The sequence below is a fragment of the Centroberyx gerrardi genome, chromosome 16 (assembly GCF_048128805.1).
Source record: "Centroberyx gerrardi isolate f3 chromosome 16, fCenGer3.hap1.cur.20231027, whole genome shotgun sequence".
NCBI classification, from domain to species: domain Eukaryota; kingdom Metazoa; phylum Chordata; class Actinopteri; order Beryciformes; family Berycidae; genus Centroberyx; species Centroberyx gerrardi.
Window position 1 is genome coordinate 10,373,211 of NC_136012.1, and position 20,808 is coordinate 10,394,018.

At 42.1% G+C, this 20,808-nt stretch overlaps 4 protein-coding genes across 4 annotated transcripts; all 4 read right to left on the minus strand.

Annotated features, from left to right (window-relative positions):
• Nucleotides 1-486: 486 nt before the first annotated feature.
• LOC139916021 (protocadherin gamma-A10-like) lies at nucleotides 487-2,907 on the minus strand. Its single transcript, XM_078289274.1, has 2 exons — nucleotides 2,559-2,907; nucleotides 487-1,268 (listed from the first exon to the last, which is right to left on the minus strand). The coding sequence occupies exons 1-2, from the start codon at nucleotides 2,905-2,907 to the stop codon at nucleotides 487-489; spliced, it is 1,131 nt and encodes a 376-aa protein (XP_078145400.1).
• Nucleotides 2,908-4,573: 1,666 nt separating this feature from the next.
• Nucleotides 4,574-10,777, minus strand: LOC139916022 (protocadherin gamma-A10-like). Its single transcript, XM_078289275.1, has 5 exons — nucleotides 10,755-10,777; nucleotides 9,857-10,154; nucleotides 7,826-8,572; nucleotides 6,667-6,928; nucleotides 4,574-5,379 (listed from the first exon to the last, which is right to left on the minus strand). Exons 1-5 carry the CDS (start codon nucleotides 10,775-10,777, stop codon nucleotides 4,574-4,576), a joined length of 2,136 nt encoding a protein of 711 aa, XP_078145401.1.
• Nucleotides 10,778-10,918: 141 nt separating this feature from the next.
• On the minus strand, nucleotides 10,919-13,300 carry LOC139916023 (protocadherin gamma-A8-like). Its single transcript, XM_071904811.2, has 2 exons — nucleotides 12,994-13,300; nucleotides 10,919-11,706 (listed from the first exon to the last, which is right to left on the minus strand). The coding sequence occupies exons 1-2, from the start codon at nucleotides 13,298-13,300 to the stop codon at nucleotides 10,919-10,921; spliced, it is 1,095 nt and encodes a 364-aa protein (XP_071760912.2).
• A 592-nt stretch (nucleotides 13,301-13,892) lies between these two features.
• On the minus strand, nucleotides 13,893-20,106 carry LOC139916024 (protocadherin beta-16-like). The gene is made up of 5 exons (XM_078289276.1): nucleotides 19,721-20,106; nucleotides 17,659-18,427; nucleotides 16,147-16,408; nucleotides 14,084-14,859; nucleotides 13,893-13,961 (listed from the first exon to the last, which is right to left on the minus strand). The coding sequence occupies exons 1-5, from the start codon at nucleotides 20,104-20,106 to the stop codon at nucleotides 13,893-13,895; spliced, it is 2,262 nt and encodes a 753-aa protein (XP_078145402.1).
• Between the last annotated feature and the right edge of the window lie 702 nt (nucleotides 20,107-20,808).

Here is a 20,808-nt window from a genome sequence, read left to right on the forward strand (position 1 = left end):
ATCTTTCATATCACTAATATGAAAATGATCAATTGATGTTGTCGTTGGTTTGTTGAAACCGAGTTTGTACTAAACCTTTGTACAAAATGATTCGACAACCATGAAAACAGCGATTTTGGTGTGCCTGGTGCTGAATTACATTATATGACACGAGAAGGTCCAAAACTGAGAATGTGAAATTGTAATCCATGTTATTGCAGTAGCCTACAACAAGAGTATCGAGTCTTTGTAGTTTGACACGACTCGTGGCCATTGCACTAAAGTGAATTGATCAATAGGGAAATCTTAATCGAATGCAAAAAGATAAAATTTTACAAACCAAAGCAGGAGTCTCAGCGTTCCCTAAGAGGAACTGTCCATGGTTCTTCTGAAATGCCCTAAGAGTTACCAACTTACAGTGAACCCGAGCATACCCCCAGTATAGTATAAACTACTTAAAACCACGTAGGCCTACATGATTCATGGTGATGAATAATCAAAGGTCACTTAACTCACCTCTAGAGGAGAGTCTGGTTCATCCAGGATGCTCTTTTCACTCTGTATCCGCTGCATCGTCCCTGTAGAACTGGGGTCCATTATCAGCACGTTCTGACTACCGGCTCTGCCGAACTTACAGTCACTCTTTCTGGAGTCAGTCGTCCTGCACACCTCGTAATTGTACACGTGTGGGAGAGTCCCTGTCCCCAAAGTGTCTGAGTAACGTGGTGGATAATATGGAATCACCGGCAGACTGGAGTGATAGAGGATGCGAGACTGTCTCCATCTGTATATTTTCACTGATATAATAACCACTAAACACGTGATGAAGAGAAAGGAAACTACAGCCAAAGCCAAGACTAAGTAAAATGTCAGGTTGTCATTGTACTCCTTGTCGTGTGTAAAGTCAGTGAACTCCGACAGCACTTCAGGGAAGCTGTCCGCCACCGCCACGTTAACATTGACTGTAGCTGAACGAGAGGGCTGCCCGTTGTCCTCCACTACAACAGTCAGCCTTTGTTTCACAGCATCTTTATCAGTGACTTGGCGGATAGTTCTTATTTCCCCATTCTGTAAACCCACTTCAAACAGCGCCCGGTCTGTGGCTTTCTGCAGTTTATAGGAGAGCCAGGCATTCTGTCCAGAGTCCACATCAACAGCCACCACTTTAGTGACCAGATAGCCCACATCTGCTGAACGAGGCACCATTTCAGCCACCAGAGAGCCACCAGTCTGGACTGGGTACAGAACCTGTGGGGCGTTGTCGTTCTGGTCTTGAATATTTATTTTAACTGTGGCGTTGCTGCTTAGTGGCGGGGACCCTCCATCTTGGGCTTTCACAAATATCTCCAACGTTTTAATTTGCTCATAGTCGAATGATCTAAGTGCCTGTATGGCCCCACTTTCTGCGTTAATAGAAATGTAAGATGATATGGGGTTTCCATTAAACTGAGAATCAATGAGTAAGTACGATACGCGTGCGTTCTGCCCCGAGTCAGAGTCGTGTGCTTTCACGGAAAACACAGAGAATCCCGGGGAGTTATTTTCAATAATATTAGCTTCGTTATAGCTATGTTCAAAAACAGGGGCATTATCATTGACATCGGATACTCTAAGTGTTATTGTCTTGTTATACGAAAGTGGTGGGCTACCCTCATCCACAGCCGTGAAAGTAATATTATAGTCAGGATTGCGCTCCCTGTCCAGGACACCATCTGTTACAAGTGTATAATAATTCTTCAGAGATGAGTGGATTGCAAACGGGATCTTGGTGTTAATTGAGCAGTCTATTTTTCCATTTTTACCAGAATCTACATCTTTAACGTTTATGATAGCTACAGTAGTTCCACTTTTTGAATCTTCAGCGATGGGGCTAGAAAACGACGTTAGTGTTATTACAGGAGCATTGTCGTTCACATCTGTCACCTCAATGATTACTTTTGTGGATGTGCTTTGTCCACCTTGATCTTTTGCCTGCACACCAATCTCGTAGATTTTATTCTGTTCATAATCAATCTGACCGTTTACAGTTAAATCACCGGTATTTTCGTCCAGATTAAATAGTTCAGCAACATTACTAGACATGCGATTAAAGTGGTATGTAACACGGCCATTCATACCTTCATCTGCATCTGTTGCGCTCACTGTTATCACTAAGGTTCCTTTTGGCACGTTTTCGGTTACAGACGCCTTAAAAATAGATTGCGTGAAAACCGGGGCATTGTCATTTGAGTCTAGGACAGTTATGTGTATTTTAAGTGTCCCCGATCGCTGTGGTTCACCGCCGTCCACAGCAGTTAGAGTGAGAAGCAGCCTTCCCTCCTTCTCGCGGTCTAATGCATTGTAAAGGTACAATTGCACATATTTAAGACCATTTGGGCTGGACTGGACCTTAATATTGAAATTTGTTGTCGGGTGTAACGTATAGCCGTGTAAAGCATTGATGCCAACATCGGGGTCGGTTGCACTCTCTTGTAATAATTCGGTTCCTGGAAGAGCAGACTCTAGAATTTCTAAATGTATTTCTTTTTCAGGAAATACAGGTGCATTATCATTAACATCCAATACTTCCACTACGATACTATGTAGTTGCATTGGATTCATCATGATCATTTCAAAGTTCAAGCTACAGGGCGATGTCTGCCCGCAGAGCTTCTCTCTATCTATCCTTTCTCCTACGACCAGAATCCCTTTGTCTACATCCAGCCTAATATACTCGCTACTATCACCGTTAACAATTCGGGCACCGCCTGATTTCATTCTCTTTGCGTCGATACCTAAATCCTCAGCCACATTTCCTACAAAGGAGCCCTTTCTCATCTCCTCTGGGATAGAGTATCGAATTTGGCTGAACGTCGCCTTAGCGACACAAATGAGGATCAAGGCCTGTACTTGCCATTTAATCGAGGGTCCTTTGCTGATAAAATGCATCTTCTCGAACAAACCCATCTCATTCCACATGATAATATGCCACAGAAGGCGTCCCGAAAACGAAAACCACAGCTTCCCTCTGTTGGTGCTCAAATGATCCAAAATATGTCAATGAATAAGTTAGTCTCAACAACAGGATAGTGAAAATGGAGATCGAATGTTGTTGTCGACAGTCCTGCTCTCCACGATACATTAGGAGGGGTACAGGAGGAGTAGCTGTATTTGAAAAGCTCCAAATGTGCTTTGAAGACCAACAGCGGCCCTTAGAGTCTAATATGAGAATAACGAATGTCGTCACTGGAGGCAAGGAAAAAAAAAAAAAAGAAGAATCTCGTCTCAACTTTTTTTTTTTTTTAATGGCCATTGTATTCCAGTTACTGCAATGTAACTATTTATTTATAACCACGGAAAAGTATGTTTTAAAATGAGAAATACATTAGTAACTGTTTAGAGTCAGTAAAACTGGGCAATACTGTCTGAAATGGTAAACCTTTCAATGACTAGAATTTGACCGATGGAGCCTGGGTTTTAGAGCATGTAACAAGAAGAAAAGCACGGTCGAATATACACAACGTACGCACAAGGACAGACAGACAGGCAGGCAGACACACACGCACGCACACACACACACACACACACTACAAGTACCATTGCAGTTCAACGTCCTACCCTCAAAAAATAACATAAAAATAAAATTCACACCACAAAAAAGTGAGGCTAAAATAATAAACGCATTACAAAAAAGACATTTATGGGACCCTGGTGACCGCAAGAGAAAAACAAATCCACGATCAATATTTCATAAAAGCCCTAATATTCATATCACCACTGAGGCATTGCATTTTCCAGATCTATTTTTTGCAATTACTGCGTCTTCCCTGCAAAACCGGGATCCATGATCACTATTTGACTATTGACAGCCGAACGTCATGGAATCATTCTCTGTAAAACACTTTAATATAAGAAAAACTATTGGCGATGTACCTTGCATTAATAATAGAAGGTTTTGGTGTCAGTCCCTCAGAATCAAAGAGTAATAACTTAATTTTAGAAGCACCAATTTGCAACAACATCCAACAATCGTACAAAAAAACATCGAGGCAGAGGTACCAATTTCTCCACAGACGGTAGCCTCAATACACCATAATGCAATGCAGTCACAAGACATGTGTTTTGATTAAAGGGCGAGTTGCTCGTTTTTACTCCATAGGGAACTCTCCCTATCTTCCTCTTACTAGCACTATCGGTATTGCTCTCTCCATCTACACGTAAAACCAAGCTGAATAAAACTAGTCCACGACGTTCTTTGGGGGTTATTAAAAGGCTTTCTGGGCAATGGTGGAAATACGCACAAGTAGATGAGGCCGTGAGGGAAAGTGGGTACACTAAAAAATTAAATTACAAGACTGTATCACAAAATAACTAATGGATTACACTGAACATCACAAATGAATCATATATAACAGTGTAAGTGTATCTGAGGGTAGAATTTTCCTGAACAGTTACTCTTTCTGGATTCAGTCGTCCGGCACAACTCTGAGAGGAGCTATCCACCGTATGTGGTGCTGAAATTCCCTATCACTTAGGAGCGTGCAGAAAGACAGGCAGAACCCAAGTGACATCTGCTATTTAATAGTATTTATAGAATGATATAATTTATTAATGTTTATGCAGAATCACAGATCATTCCACTCACCTCTAGAGGAGAGTCTGGTTCATCCAGGATGCTCTTTTCACTCTGTATCCGCTGCATCGTCCCTGTAGAACTGGGGTCCATTATCAGCACGTTCTGACTACCGGCTCTACCGAATTTACAGTCACTCTTTCTGGAGTCAGTTGTCCTGCACACCTCGTAATTGTACACGTGTGGGAGAGTCCCTGTCCCCAAAGTGTCTGAGTAACGTGGTGGATAATAAGGAATCACAGGGAGACTGGAGTGATAGAGGATGCGAGACTGTCTCCACCTGTATATTTTCACTGATATAATAACCACTAAACACGTGATGAAGAGAAAGGAAACTACAGCCAAAGCCAAGACTAAGTAAAAAGTCAGGTTGTCATTGTACTCCTTGTCGTGTGTAAAGTCAGTGAACTCCGACAACACTTCAGGGAAGCTGTCCGCCACCGCCACGTTAACATTGACTGTAGCTGAACGAGAGGGCTGCCCGTTGTCCTCCACTACAACAGTCAGCCTTTGTTTCACAGCATCTTTATCAGTGACTTGGCGGATAGTCCTTATTTCTCCATTCTGTAAGCCCACTTCAAACAGCGCCCTGTCTGTGGCTTTCTGCAGTTTATAGGAGAGCCAGGCATTCTGTCCAGAGTCCACATCAACAGCCACCACTTTAGTGACCAGATAGCCCACATCTGCTGAACGAGGCACCATTTCAGCTACCAGAGAGCCACCAGTCTGGACTGGGTACAGAACCTGAGGGGCGTTGTCGTTCTGGTCTTGGACTATTATTCTTATAGTAGCAACCGAACTGAGAGGAGGGGACCCTGCATCACGAGCAGTTACGTTAAATTCAAACCACTTGATTTGCTCGTAATCAAAAGACCTCGCCGCATGAATGACACCGTTTTCTGAATTTACTGACACCAACGAAGACACAGCCACCCCATTAATTTCTTTCTCATCCAGAAAATAAGAAACTCGGGCGTTTTGGCCCCAGTCTGCATCACTCGCACTTAGAATAAATACGGACAATCCTGGAGAGTTGTTCTCTGGTATAGTCTTACTATATTCTGATTTATCAAATTTGGGTGGGCTGTCATTCACGTCTGATACTTTGACATTAATGGTTTTACTGCTAGAGAGTGGCGGGGAGCCTTTATCTGAAACGGTTATGGTGATATTATACTCGGGAATACTTTCTCTGTCCAAGTCGCTTTCGGTAACTATGGAATAATATCCGGTTAATGAAGACTCGATTTTGAAAGGCACATCAGAATTAATGGAGCATTTGACAACACCATTACCATCAGAGTCGGCGTCATCGACGTTAACAACTGCTACAGTTGTACCAGGGGGTGAGTCTTCAGATATAGAATTGGAAAATGACATGAGCTGAATTGTAGGGACGTTATCATTCTCGTCTATTATTTGGATGATAACTTTGCAAGTATCTGTATATCCCCCATGGTCACTAGCCTGAACATTTAATTGATAAGTCCTAGATTTTTCGAAATCTAGTTTGCCTGCAACTTTAATCTCTCCCGTTTTAACATTTAGTTCAAAAAGCTGCTTCGCCTCTCTGGCAACATGAGCGATGGAAAAAGTTACCTCGCCGTAGAGTCCTTTATCTGCGTCATTTGCACTAACAGTAGTTACCACCGTGCCTTCTGGAGAATTCTCCTTGACATCTGCTTTATATACATGCTGACCACACACTGGCGCGTTATCGTTGGCATCGAGCACAGTGATATGAATACGCACAGTTCCTGATCTATGTGGCTCACCACCGTCTGAAGCAATCAACACGAGCGTGTGAGTCTCCTCTTTCTCCCGGTCTAATGGGTTTTGTAAAACCATTTCGATAAATTTTCCTCCATCCGATTGGCTCTGTACTTCTAATTTGAAATTATTTGAAGGTTTAAGTGTGTATTTTTGAATATCATTAATTCCAACATCAGGGTCGTCTGCACTCTCCAGAGAGAAGCGAGTACCTGATGCGGCATTTTCGACAATTTTCAAATTGATTTCGTCCTTAGGGAACGATGGACTGTTATCGTTTATGTCTATAACTTCCACTGTAACCCGATATAGCTGGATTGGGTTTTCTATGATAACATCGAAGCTGAAGCTACAAGGCATAGTCTGTCCACACAGTTCTTCTCGGTCGATTCGCTCTTTAATAACAAGGGTGCCTTTGTCTCGGTTTAAATCAACATACTGTCGGCCTCCTTTTGTTATAATACGAGCTTTACCTGATATTAGCCTTATCACATCCAGGCCTAAATCTCTACCAATATTTCCAACAAACGACCCTTCTGCCTGCTCCTCCGGTATGGAATACCGAGCCTGACCAGTCACAGAGTCCAGGATGTTAAGACAAAGAATGACAACCAGTACTTGCCATCGGCCTCTGCGGCCTGTTGTCCACATAAAACCCATCATTGTAATTCCCAAAAATTATAATGGACGTAATTATTACTTTCAATTGTGAAAAATGGCCTTCATTAATTCCAGAAATCGAAGAGGTAATGGTATATTTCAGCAGAGAAATGCCACGAATAACCCAACGCTTTAAGCCTTGACGGGGTGGGGCGTCTCTATTCCACGCAGTGAGACACAGAATGAAAATAAAGGATAGGATTGCCGCACCACCCACTTGGAGAATTAACGTCAACGATGTATCAACAGCGGCACTCAGAGCCCAACCACGGTAATCACATTGTGTGTGAAGTCCATATTTTTAGCAGAGTATAATCTGTGACATGTAACAGCTACAAAAAATATTCCATTCATTATAATCTTGTAAGAATTAATCCTGTTCCTTACAACATCTCTTAGGATAAAAGTAGCATATAAATGAAGCTGTATAAAGGAAGCCTGTACTGATCAAGCTCCTAAACATGAATGTTGGAAGAATTTGGAATAAATGTATGAGTTGTATAACTAAAAGTCAGTATGTTAGAGAAACGACAATGAATGAAAGTGTTGGATTGATAAATCAACTATTAGACAGTCACATAAACCACATCATTGTCTATGTTAATAGTTAAACTGACACATTTTCAGAGACGTCTATTTTATCATATTAATACACCACGCGTCTTCCCGTTGAAAATTGCTTTAGACGATTATGATAATTTGTTGACACGAAAAGCTGAATGTTAAAACTTATATTCAGAAGACAGAAAAAAACTGGTTTGTGTTACAGAAAAAAGAGAATGATCAACAAATGCTGTTACTCACCAGAGTAGACATTCGAGAACCGTTGCCTGATTGCTTCTCCGCCTGCAGTGTATCAGTCCCAGCTCCATCAACGCTCACTAAACTTTGACTCATCGGTTGCATATATTTACAGTCACTCTTTCTGGAGTCAGTCGTTCTGCACACCTCGTAATTGTACACGTGAGGGAGAGTCCCTGTCCCCAAAGTGTCTGAGTAACGTGGTGGATAATATGGAATTACAGGGAGACTGGAGTGATAGAGGATGCGAGACTGTCTCCATCTGTATATTTTCACTGATATAATAACCACTAAACACGTGATAAATAGAAAGGAAACCACAGCCAAAGCCAAGACTAAGTAAAAAGTCAGGTTGTCATTGTACTCCTTGTCGTGTGTAAAGTCAGTGAACTCCGACAGCACTTCAGGGAAGCTGTCCGCCACCGCCACGTTAACATTGACTGTAGCTGAACGAGAGGGCTGCCCGTTGTCCTCCACTACAACAGTCAGCCTTTGTTTCACAGCATCTTTATCAGTGACTTGGCGGATAGTTCTTATTTCCCCATTCTGTAAGCCCACTTCAAACAGCGCCCTGTCTGTGGCTTTCTGCAGTTTATAGGAGAGCCAGGCATTCTGTCCAGAGTCCACATCAACAGCCACCACTTTAGTGACCAGATAGCCCACATCTGCTGAACGAGGCACCATTTCAGCCACCAGAGAGCCACCAGTCTGGACTGGGTACAGAACCTGAGGGACGTTGTCGTTCTGGTCCTGGATCACTACTTTCACAGTCACATTGCTACTGAGTGGAGGGGAGCCTCCATCCTGCGCTTTGACAACTAGTTGAAGTTGTTTAATTTGCTCATAATCAAAGGAGCGAACTGCTTGTAAAACTCCAGTGTCAGAGTTTATAGATATATAAGTAGAGATTGGACTACCATTGACTTGTGTTTCTTCCAGGAGATACGAGATTCTCGCGTTTTGACTCCAGTCAGAGTCCTTTGCGCTTACAGTAAAAATGGACATGCCAGGGGAATTATTCTCGGTGACGTAAACCGAATAGCTGCTTTTATCGAACAATGGAGCGTTATCGTTTACGTCAGAGATTCGAAGGTGTAATGTAGTAGAACTAGAGAGAGGGGGGGAACCTGAATCGGTTGCTGTTATGGTTATGTTGTATTCTGGTGTAGTTTCTCTATCAAAATGCTGGTCCACGACCAAATTATAATAGTTCGTTAATGACGACTGGATTTTAAACGGAAGCGTACTGTCTATTGTACAAGTTATCTGTCCATTTTTCTCAGAATCAGTATCTTTGACATTGATAACAGCTATAGTTGTGCCAAGAGGGGCATCCTCTGATACAGTATTAGAGAAGGACATGATACTGATAACTGGAGCGTTGTCATTGACGTCTATAACTTCAACTATGACTTTACTGGTCCCGGTTAAACCCCCTCGATCCTTTGCCTCTAACCTGACCTCAAACTTTTTGTGTTTCTCAAAGTCTATGAGGCCGGAAACGGAAATACTCCCCGTTGTTTCATCAATGCTAAATATATCAAATGTATTGCCTTTTAGTTTAGAAAAGCTAAATATTATTTCACCGTTAGAACCACTGTCTGCGTCATTAGCGTTAACTGTTGTAATATAAGTGCCTTTTGGCGCATTTTCTACGATGGAAGCCCTGTATATTGACTGATTGAACACAGGAGCATTATCATTTACATCTAAAACAGTAATATAGATATTTACTGTACCAGATTTCTGTGGAGTCCCACCGTCTTCGGCTATTACTTTCAGAGAGAGACTGGGCTGCTCCTCTCTGTCTAATGGCTTCTGAAGCACCAATTCAGCATTTTTACTACCGTCTGGATTTGCATGTTGTTTAAGAACGAAGTAGTTATTTGGAGATAGAATGTAATTTTGTAAAGCGTTAAGTCCAACGTCAGGATCAACTGCATTTTCTAGAGGAAATTGTGCTCCGATCATGGCAGATTCGCTCATTTCCAAATGAATGTCTTTATTTGGAAAGAAAGGGGCATTATCATTTACATCCACAATTTCCACAGTCACACGATGAAGTTCGATTGGATTTTCTAAAATCACCTCTAAACTGAAGCTACACGGTGTTATCTCTCCACAAAGCTGCTCTCGGTCTATTCTCTCATTCACGACTAGAATCCCTTTGTCTGTCTTCAGCTCGGTGTACTGGATGCTTTCCCCGGTCACGATACGGGCCCGGCCAGAACGGAGCCTTTTCAATTCCAAACCAAGGTCTTGTGCGACGTTACCGATTAGGGACCCTTTCTTCATCTCCTCTGGTATAGCATAGCGGATCTGGCCAGCCACTCTATTATCCACATAAGCAAGGAAAATAAGCAGTCCCACTTGCCATCGTAATACACAAAACAATCGCCATCTTACAGATTTGGGTATGAGATATCCTTGGGTTGCCATAACAAAACCAATAGATCCAAATGAATGATTCGTCCTCAGATTTAGAAAATAAATATTATGGTTTAGGCTAGCTTTTATATATTGCAATTCTATTAGATTTTAGCTAACTCGTCCTCGTTCGTGTACCAATCCTTTCTTCTTCCAACCCTCTCCTCCTATGAAGCACAATCTCTCCTCTGCAATGTTAAAGCACACTACTGAGGGAGGAGGATACACTGAGTATAAGCACTGTACAGAAAATGTTTTACTGACCAACAGCGTCTCTTGGAGTCCAAAAGGTGAATAACGACTGTTTTGACTCTGAAGCAAATCATTTCACATGTATCGCCTCGGCATATTAGCCGCTAATGTTTTTGTCAATTCGTTAAAATTTAAGGGAGGGCATACAAATGTAAACAATAGTAACCAAAAACAAAACAAAACAGTAAGATACATTGCTTGGACATAAGTTCAAATATCGGCAAGGTGTAAGGCTGAAGTGACTTCCAAATACCTGAGTCCTACGATGAAAAGCATAAGAAAAGCGCTGTCTATGGTACTGAAAATTTCCACCACAGTGACTAAATGACTGTTCAGAATACGAATTAAGTCAAACAAGGAAAAAGCATGAGAAACATTATACAAAACATGCCTCAACTGAACGAAGTCAGAGGGAACTCAACAACTAACCTCTAGAGGAGAGTCTGGTTCATCCAGGATGCTCTTCTCACTCTGTATCCGCTGCATCGTCCCTGAAGAACTGGGGTCCATTATCAGCACGTTCTGACTACCGGCTCTGCCGAACTTACAGTCACTCTTTCTGGAGTCAGTCGTCCTGCACACCTCGTAATTGTACACGTGTGGGAGAGTCCCTGTCCCCAAAGTGTCTGAGTAACGTGGTGGATAATATGGAATCACCGGGAGACTGGAGTGATAGAGGATACGAGACTGTCTCCATCTGTATATTTTCACTGATATAATAACCACTAAACACGTGATGAAGAGAAAGGAAACTACAGCCAAAGCCAAGACTAAGTAAAATGTCAGGTTGTCATTGTACTCCTTGTCGTGTGTAAAGTCAGTGAACTCCGACAGCACTTCAGGGAAGCTGTCCGCCACCGCCACGTTAACATTGACTGTAGCTGAACGAGAGGGCTGTCCGTTGTCCTCCACTACAACAGTCAGCCTTTGTTTCACAGCATCTTTATCAGTGACTTGGCGGATAGTTCTTATTTCCCCATTCTGTAAGCCCACTTCAAACAACGCCCTGTCTGTGGCTTTCTGCAGTTTATAGGAGAGCCAGGCATTCTGTCCAGAGTCCACATCAACAGCCACCACTTTAGTGACCAGATAGCCCACATCTGCTGAACGAGGCACCATTTCAGCCACCAGAGAGCCACCAGTCTGGACTGGGTACAGAATCTGAGGGGCGTTGTCGTTCTGGTCCTGGATCAGTATTTTCACAGTCACATTGGTACTGAGTGGAGGGGAGCCTCCATCCTGCGCTTTGACAATGAATATCAATTGTTTTATCTGCTCATAATCAAATGCACGCACTGCATATATCACTCCGCTTTCTGCATTAACAGAAACGCATTCAGACACCGGAGATCCGTCAAAGTCAGAATCTTCCACAATATAAGAAATACGGGCGTTTTGGTTTTCATCGGGATCTTTAGCCCTAACAGTGAGTATAGAAACACCTGGAGAGTTATTCTCTGTGATGAACGCATTGTAAACGCTCTCTGGAAACACTGGGGCATTATCATTGACATCAGAGATCTTTAGGTGAAAGGTTCTCTTACTTGAGAGAGGAGGCGATCCTGCGTCTGTGGCAACTACAGTGATGTTATAGTCAGAAACAGTTTCACGATCTAATACAGCATCAGTTACCAATGTATAGTAATTTCTTAAATTCGATTTAATCTTGAAAGGTGCATTGTGGTCAATTGTACAAGTAACTTGTCCGTTATCACCCGAATCCAGGTCTTTAACATTGATTATGCCAATGGTTGTGCCTGGAGGGGAGTCCTCTGACACAGGAGTAGTGAATGACATGACGCTTATGATAGGGGCGTTATCATTTACATCAATTACTTCAATTATCACCTTACTGGAATCTGTTAAACCCCCCTGATCTTTTGCATCGATTCTGAGCTCATATTTTTTAACTTTTTCAAAATCCATTGGGCCCGAAACTGACAATACCCCAGAATTTTGATCTATAGATAACAAATCAGCCACACTGCTCTTCAGATTTGAAAGTGAATATGTGATATATCCATTCGATCCACTATCTGCGTCTGTAGCGTTCACAGTGATAATATTAGTGCCCTTTGCTGCGTTTTCCATCACTGTAGCCCTATACACTGACTGGTTAAAAACAGGAGCATTATCATTGACATCTAAAACTTTGATATCTATATTTACAGTACCAGATCTCTGAGGTGTTCCACCGTCCATTGCTATCAGCTTTAAAGAGAGGTGGGGAAACGCCTCTCTGTCTAATGGCTTCTGAAGCACCATTTCAGCATATTTACTCCCGTCAGGATTTACATGCTGCTTTAAAACGAAATTATCGTTTGAATTTAAAACATAGTTTTGCAGACCATTAACGCCAACATCAGGATCCTCTGCGTTGTCCAGCACAAACCGTGCCCCAAGGTTAGCTGACTCGCTTATTTCCAAATCAATATGTGTTTTCTTGAATATTGGAGGATGATCATTGACGTCTAACACTTCAATTGTTATATGGTGAAGTTCCATGGGACTTTCCAAAATAATTTCGAAGCTGAAGCTGCACGGTGTTACGTCTCCACACAGCTGCTCTCGGTCTATTCTCTCATTCACGACTAGAATCCCTTTGTCCGCCTTCAGCTCGGTGTACTGAATGCTTTCTCCAGTCACGATACGGGCCCGGCCAGAGCGGAGCCTTTTCAGATCCAAACCCAGGTCTTGTGCTAGATTACCGATAAGAGAGCCTTTCTTCATCTCCTCCGGGATTGAATACCGGATTTGACCAGTGACGACATGAAAGAAATACAGCAGCAGCAAAAGCATTATCCGTGAAGGTCCGTAGTACGAACGCCATTGTTTGCAGTGTGGTTGTTGAAACGCCATGTCAGAAATATTCGGAAAAAAAGAACTCGAAATTAAATCGTCCGATCAGAATTTTACAATATTCTCTGCTATATTTATTCGTAAGAAAGAATAGTCGTTGTACTATAAATGAGCGTTTCTTTTTTTGAGCACCACTTCTTATGGTGTTTCGTCTACATCAGGGTGACCTATGAAAGGACGGCCCTGAATTGCAAACTAGGGTCCACATTATTTTACTGTTCCACAGCGTCACTTAGAGTCCAAAACGTGAACATCATTTTGGAAACAAATAATGCAGTAGTATTCAAAAGCAAAGAACTGATGGGAAATATTAAGGTATATACCATATCACCGTCAAAACTACCTTGCAACTAACGAACTGTGTAGGCCTAAAAAGCTTTATACACACAGATACATACTAAGAATATTGCACTCCAAAGCTTGAATAATAATGGTGTTACCATGAAAAGAGTATGTACGTTTTTTGTTTTTTTTAATTTAGAATTAGATGGCAGCATATCAGATCAGAAGCAGTTTGAGGTAAACAGACATTTTACAGCAATACAAGCCTAGAGGAGGAGCTGTCCGAACCATGGTGCTGAACAGGACCAGTATAGAAGGCCTGCACACGTGTAAACTCAGGGATGTCTTGACACACAAGTCATATGTTTGAATGCAACCAACCATGTGTGAGACATTTTACATCAACGAAGCTTGTTTCAAATTAATAAACTTTGACCTCACCTCTAGAGGAGAGTCTGGTTCATCCAGGATGCTCTTTTCATTCTGTATCCGCTGCATCGTCCCTGTAGAACTGGGGTCCATTATCAGCACGTTCTGACTACCGGCTCTACCGAATTTACAGTCACTCTTTCTGGAGTCAGTTGTCCTGCACACCTCGTAATTGTACACGTGTGGGAGAGTCCCTGTCCCCAAAGTGTCTGAGTAACGTGGTGGATAATATGGAATCACCGGGAGACTGGAGTGATAGAGGATGCGAGACTGTCTCCATCTGTATATTTTCACTGATATAATAACCACTAAACACGCGATGAAGAGAAAGGAAACTACAGCCAAAGCCAAGACTAAGTAAAAAGTCAGGTTGTCATTGTACTCCTTGTCGTGTGTAAAGTCAGTGAACTCCGACAGCACTTCAGGGAAGCTGTCCGCCACCGCCACGTTAACATTGACTGTAGCTGAACGAGAGGGCTGCCCGTTGTCCTCCACTACAACAGTCAGCCTTTGTTTCACAGCATCTTTATCAGTGACTTGGCGGATAGTTCTTATTTCCCCATTCTGTAAGCCCACTTCAAACAGCGCCCTGTCTGTGGCTTTCTGCAGTTTATAGGAGAGCCAGGCATTCTGTCCAGAGTCCACATCAACAGCCACCACTTTAGTGACCAGATAGCCCACATCTGCTGAACGAGGCACCATTTCAGCCACCAGAGAGCCACCAGTCTGGACTGGGTACAGAACCTGGGGGGCGTTGTCGTTCTGGTCCTGGATGTTTATTTTCACAGTCACATTGGTACTGAGTGGAGGGGAGCCTCCATCCTGCGCTTTTACGACTAGCTGAAGTTGTTTAATTTGTTCAAAATCAAAGGAGCGAACCGCGTGTATAACTCCAGTTTCAGAATTCATGGATACATATGTAGAGACTGGAATACCACTGGCCTGTGTGTCTTCCAGGAGATACGAGATTCGCGCATTTTGATTACAGTCAGAGTCCTGTGCACTGATACTGATTATGGACATTCCAGGGGAATTATTCTCTGTGATGTAGGCATTATAAGTCATTTTATCAAACAACGGGGCATTGTCATTTACGTCAGAAATTTTAAGTTGCAAATGTATGGCACTAAAGAGAGGCGGGGAGCCTGAGTCTGTTGCAGTTATAGTAATGTTGTATTCTGGCGTTTTTTCACGGTCAAAAGCTATATCTGAAATCAGCGTGTAGTAACTAGTCAATGATGATTTGATTTTAAACGGCAGCTTCGTATCTATTGAACAAATTATATGTCCATTTATTTCCGAGTCTTCGTCTTTGGCATTAATAACAGCTATAGTCGAACCTATTGGAGCATCCTCAGAAACAGGACTAGAGAAGGACATGACGCTTATAACTGGCGCATTGTCATTAACATCTACAATATCTATGATTACTTTACCGAGGTCCGTCAAACCTCCCTGATCTTTAGCTTCAACTCTTATTTCATGTTTTGTGTCTTTTTCAAAATCTATTTGTCCAGCAACAGTTATTTTACCAGTGTTTCTGTCAATGTTGAATACATCCGCCAAGTTTCCTTTCAAATTAGAAAATGCATAAGTCACCAAACCGTTCGATCCGCTGTCCGCGTCTGTAGCGTTTACGGTTATAATATAGGTGCCTACTGGTGCGTTTTCTGGGACAGTAGCCCTGTATACTGACTGGTTAAAAACTGGAGCATTATCATTGGCATCTAAAACAGTGATATCTATATTTACTGTACCAGATCTTTGTGGATTTCCACCGTCCACTGCTATCAGCTTCAGTGAGAGACGGGGTTGCTCCTCTCTGTCTAGCTGTTTCTGTAGAATCATTTCTGCAAATTTACTACCGTCTGGGTTGGAGTGTTGTTTCAAAACGAAATTGTCGCTTGAGCTTAAAACATAATTTTGCAGTCCATTGAGCCCTACGTCCGGGTCATCTGCACTTTCCAAAATGAACCGAGAGCCTATTATAGCAGATTCGCTAATTTCCAGTTTCATGTGGTTATTTTTAAACACAGGCGCATGGTCATTTACATCCAAAATTTCCACTATTATACGATGCAACTCAATTGGATTTTCTAAAATAATTTCGAAGCTGAAGCTACACGGTGTTACGTCTCCACAAAGCTGCTCTCGGTCTATTCTCTCATTCACGACCAGACTCCCTTTGTCTGTCTTCAGCTCGGTGTACTGGATGCTTTTTCCGGTCACAATACGGGCCCGGCCAGAACGGAGCCTTTTCAGATCCAAACCAAGGTCTTGTGCGACGTTACCGACAAGAGAGCCTTTCCTCATCTCCTCTGGAATGGAATACCGAACCTGGCATTTGACCACTGGACTGAGGAATATGAGAATAACAAGTAACCCTTTTTGCCACCGCAGGCCTGAGCAAAAACGCCATTTAAAACGTTGCGGTAATCCATCGGTATTCATGTTAGAAAATGCCTGTAGGCATATAAGCAAACTCCAAAAATGAAAATCCTTGATTTATAATTACAAAGCGTGACAGAAAACGACCCAAGATCGTAAGTTATTGCAGGTCATTCAATCGTCAATTTTGTGTTGCGTGCATCGTCGTCCAGCCCCTCCTAGTATGGAGGTTAAAAATCTTTCCTCTAGAGTACATCGACGGGGAGGGTAGTTCACTAACAATACTGAGCAGCATTATTTCATTGACAAACAGCGTCCCTCAGAGTCTGAATATCGAAATGGCATGTATGCTGGTGTCTTCCATTCAGGTTCCGAGTGAAAGATGTAATATTTCTAACAATTTATGAACTGTGAAGCGTGTTCAACGCCGTGAACCCTGATATTGTATATGTCATGCTGCAGTTCATGTTTAAACAAATTGCCATATCTATATCAAAATATTAGATTTATTACTGCAATGAGCCTGGTCATGTCCTCGTAAGTTTACACATTTTTCGACAGTGAAAGGAGATGTGTCATACATCTTGGAAAATATCTAAGTGATTATGAAGTTATAATTCTAAGCAGGGCTGAGAGGCAGTAAAGCTTCAAGCTTGACACACTGTCCACTTGGCAGGTGGCCTACTGGAAGACCTAACCAAGTCACAGGCAGTCCTGATTCAACTCTGCGTATCTCAATTCCAAAATACAATCCTACAGGAATTAGGAATTGTTTCAAATTTAAGAATGTCATTGGTTCCACAGCTAAAAGTTAACTAAGTTTTACATGCGAAAATCGACATTTCCCCTCAGTAAGTAAACAACAAAGGTAATTAAATTTACATTCCAGAACGGTCCAAAACACTCACGTGTAGTGAAGAGTCTGGTTCATCCAGGATGCTCTTTTATAGATGAATTAAAGATGGCAGCATATCAGATCAGAAGCAGTTTGAGGTAAGCAGACATTTTACAGCAATATAAGCCTAGAAGAGGAGCTGTCCGACCGGAGGTGCTGAACATAACCAGTATACAGAAGGCCTGTACAAGTGTAAACTCATGGATTTCTTGACACACAAGTCATATGTTTGAATGCAACAAACCATATGTGAGACATTTTAAATCAACGAAGCTTGTTTCAAATTAATAAACTTTGACCTCACCTCTAGAGGAGAGTCTGGTTCATCCAGGATGCTCTTTTCACTCTGTATCCGCTGCATCGTCCCTGTAGAACTGGGGTCCATTATCAGCACGTTCTGACTACCGGCTCTACCGAATTTACAGTCACTCTTTCTGGAGTCAGTTGTCCTGCACACCTCGTAATTGTACACGTGTGGGAGAGTTCCTGTGCCCAAAGTGTCTGAGTAACGTGGTGGATAATATGGAATCACCGGGAGACTGGAGTGATAGAGGATGCGAGACTGTCTCCATCTGTATATTTTCACTGATATAATAACCACTAAACACGTGATGAAGAGAAAGGAAACTACAGCCAAAGCCAAGACTAAGTAAAAAGTCAGGTTGTCATTGTACTCCTTGTCGTGTGTAAAGTCAGTGAACTCCGACAGCACTTCAGGGAAGCTGTCCGCCACCGCCACATTAACATTGACTGTAGCTGAACGAGAGGGCTGCCCGTTGTCCTCCACTACAACAGTCAGCCTTTGTTTCACAGCATCTTTATCAGTGACTTGGCGGATAGTTCTTATTTCCCCATTCTGTAAGCCCACTTCAAACAGCGCCCTGTCTGTGGCTTTCTGCAGTTTATAGGAGAGCCAGGCATTCTGTCCAGAGTCCACATCAACAGCCACCACTTTAGTGACCAGATAGCCCACATCTGCTGAACGAGGCACCATTTCAGCCACCAGAGAGCTACCAGTCTGGACTGGGTACAGAACCTGAGGGCTGTTGTCGTTCTGGTCCTGGATCATTATTTTCACTGTCACGTTGCTGCTGAGTGGAGGAGAGCCTCCATCCTGCGCTTTTACAACCAGTTGAAGTTGCTTAATTTGTTCATAATCAAACGAGCGAACAGCTTGTAAACCTCCAGTTTCAGGGTTTATAGATACATAAGTAGACACATGGCTACCACTGACTTGTGTGTCATCCAGGAGGTACGAAATTCTCGCGTTTTGATTCCAGTCAGAGTCCCGTGCGGTGACAGTAAATATGGTAATTCCAGGGGAATTATTTTCTATGATGTAAGCAGAATAGGTGTGTTTATCAAACACTGGGGCGTTGTCGTTTACGTCAGAGATTCTTAGCTGTAATTTAGTAGCGCTAGAGAGAGGGGGGGAACCTGAATCGGTAGCTGTTATAGTTATGTTATATTCTGCGAGAGTCTCTCTATCAAAATGCTGATCTGAGACCAAATTGTAATAGTTCGTTAGAGAGGACTGGATTTTAAACGGAAGTTTTGCATCTGTAGAACATGTTATCTGCCCATTTCGTTCTGAATCTGCATCTTTGACATGTATAATAGCAATCGTTGTACCAGGAGGTGCATCCTCAGACACGGGGCTGGAAAATGACATAATATTTATAACTGGGGAATTGTCATTGATATCAGAAACCTCAAATATAACTTTACTTGTCCCGATTAAGCCACCCTGATCCCTTGCCTCTACCCTAACCTCGTATTTCTTATCTTTTTCATAATCTATCTGACCGGACACATATATGGTACCGGTGCTTTCATCAATCGTGAATAAATCTGCTACACTACTTTTCATCTTAGAGAAGCTATAAGTAATATGTCCATTTGAACCACTGTCAGCGTCTGTAGCATTTACTGTAATAATCTTAGTGCCTTTAACCGTGTTTTCCATCACAGATGCTTTATACACTGATTGATTAAATACAGGAGCATTATCGTTGGCATCTAAAACAGTGATATCTATATTTACTGTACCAGATCTCTGTGGATTTCCACCGTCCACTGCTATTACCTTTAAAGAGAAACGAGGACGTTCCTCTCTGTCCAATGGTTTCTGAAGCACCATTTCAACATATTTAGTTCCGTCTGGATTTGCATGTTGTTTCAAAATGAAATTGTCGTTTGGCGTTAAAATGTAATTTTGTAATGTGTTTTGCCCCACGTCAAGATCTTCTGCACTCTGTAGTGGAAATTGTACTCCAACGACAGCGGATTCACTTATTTCAAAACTGATAGGCCTATCTTTATTTGGGAAGATAGGTGCGTGATCATTTATATCCAAAATTTCAATAGTTACTCTATGTAATTCCATAGGATTTTCTAAAATAACTTCGAAACTGATGCTACACGGTGTTACGTCTCCACAAAGCTGCTCTCGGTCTATTCTCTCATTCACAACTAGAATTCCTTTGTCCGTCTTCAGCTCGGTGTACTGGATGTTTTCTCCGGTCACGATACGGGCCCGGCCAGAACGGAGCCTTTTCAGATCCAAACCCAAGTCTTGTGCTAAATTGCCGATGATAGACCCTTTCTTCATCTCCTCTGGTATAGAATACCGAATCTGGCCACCTACCGTGTTAACCACATACAGCAGGAATATAAGAAGTCCTGCTTGCCGTTGCAGTCCATAAAACAATCGCCATCGAATGCATTGGGTGAGAGATCGTCGAGTTTCCATCATAGGAACAAATAATCCAGCAAAATAATCTATGCTCAGATATAAAAAATTGATATGACGGTTGAGTCTGGTTGTGATATATTCTTATCCTGGTAACTGTCGACTAGATTTCCACGTCTTTGTACCAGTGTGTGATATTTCTTTCCCGTGCCCTGTCTCTCATAAACACACGGAGCCTCTCTGCTGTTATGGTAAATCGCAAGTTTAGGGGAGGGGGATAGACTGACGACACTACAAAGAAAATAGTTTACTGATCAACAGCGTCCCTTAGAGTCTAAAAGGTGAACAACAAATATATAACAAAAGACGAAATACACTCTTAAAGGGGATATGTTATTTTCAACACACCTTTTCTAGTTTCAAACAACACACATTGGTGTTAATTTTCAATACACCGTATGCAAAGACATTAACACGTGTTGCTATTAATATAGGTTTTGTTGAAAAGTAGCACAGACGTGTTTAAAATAGCACATCATTTTTAACTGTAATACGTGTAATTTCAAATGCATCAGCATGTCAACATACGCAGCTAGTATCGTAAGTATTAAAGTCAGTATAATCATTTCAAAATTTAAAGGAGGAATGCATCTGGCACAGATTTAAAAAAAAAACATCTTTTAAATTTACAGCAATAACCCAGCGCAGCAGCATTTGAAATATTTTCCTATTTCAAACAGCTGGGCCTCCAACGATAGTGAT

What these genes read in the sequence shown, in the direction of transcription:
- LOC139916023 (XM_071904811.2), bottom strand. Translation starts at nt 13,300, where the DNA reads ATGCTTTTGCTGCTGCTGTATTTCTTTCATGTCGTCACTGGTCAAATC. An exon ending in AAGTCCCATGGAACTTCACC is followed by an intron (nt 11,707 to 12,993) that starts ATATAACAATTG and finishes GTACCAATGTGA; the next exon opens with CTGTGAAAATACTGATCCAG.
- LOC139916024 (XM_078289276.1), bottom strand. Translation starts at nt 20,106, where the DNA reads ATGGAAACTCGACGATCTCTCACCCAATGCATTCGATGGCGATTGTTT. An exon ending in AACCAGACTCTCCTCTAGAG is followed by an intron (nt 16,409 to 17,658) that starts GTGAGGTCAAAG and finishes GTCAAATGCCAG; the next exon opens with GTTCGGTATTCCATTCCAGA. An exon ending in AACCAGACTCTCCTCTAGAG is followed by an intron (nt 13,962 to 14,083) that starts GTGAGGTCAAAG and finishes ACACGTGTGCAG; the next exon opens with GCCTTCTATACTGGTCCTGT.
- LOC139916022 (XM_078289275.1), bottom strand. Translation starts at nt 10,777, where the DNA reads ATGCTTTTCATCGTAGGACTCAG. An exon ending in TGACTGTGGAAATTGTGGAT is followed by an intron (nt 8,573 to 9,856) that starts GTAAATGATAAT and finishes GTAGTGATCCAG; the next exon opens with GACCAGAACGACAACGTCCC. An exon ending in AAACCCAATCCAGCTATATC is followed by an intron (nt 5,380 to 6,666) that starts GGGTTACAGTGG and finishes GTTCGGTTGCTA; the next exon opens with CTATAAGAATAATAGTCCAA.
- LOC139916021 (XM_078289274.1), bottom strand. Translation starts at nt 2,907, where the DNA reads ATGCATTTTATCAGCAAAGGACCCTCGATTAAATGGCAAGTACAGGCC. An exon ending in GAATCCAATGCAACTACATA is followed by an intron (nt 1,269 to 2,558) that starts GTATCGTAGTGG and finishes GCAACGCCACAG; the next exon opens with TTAAAATAAATATTCAAGAC.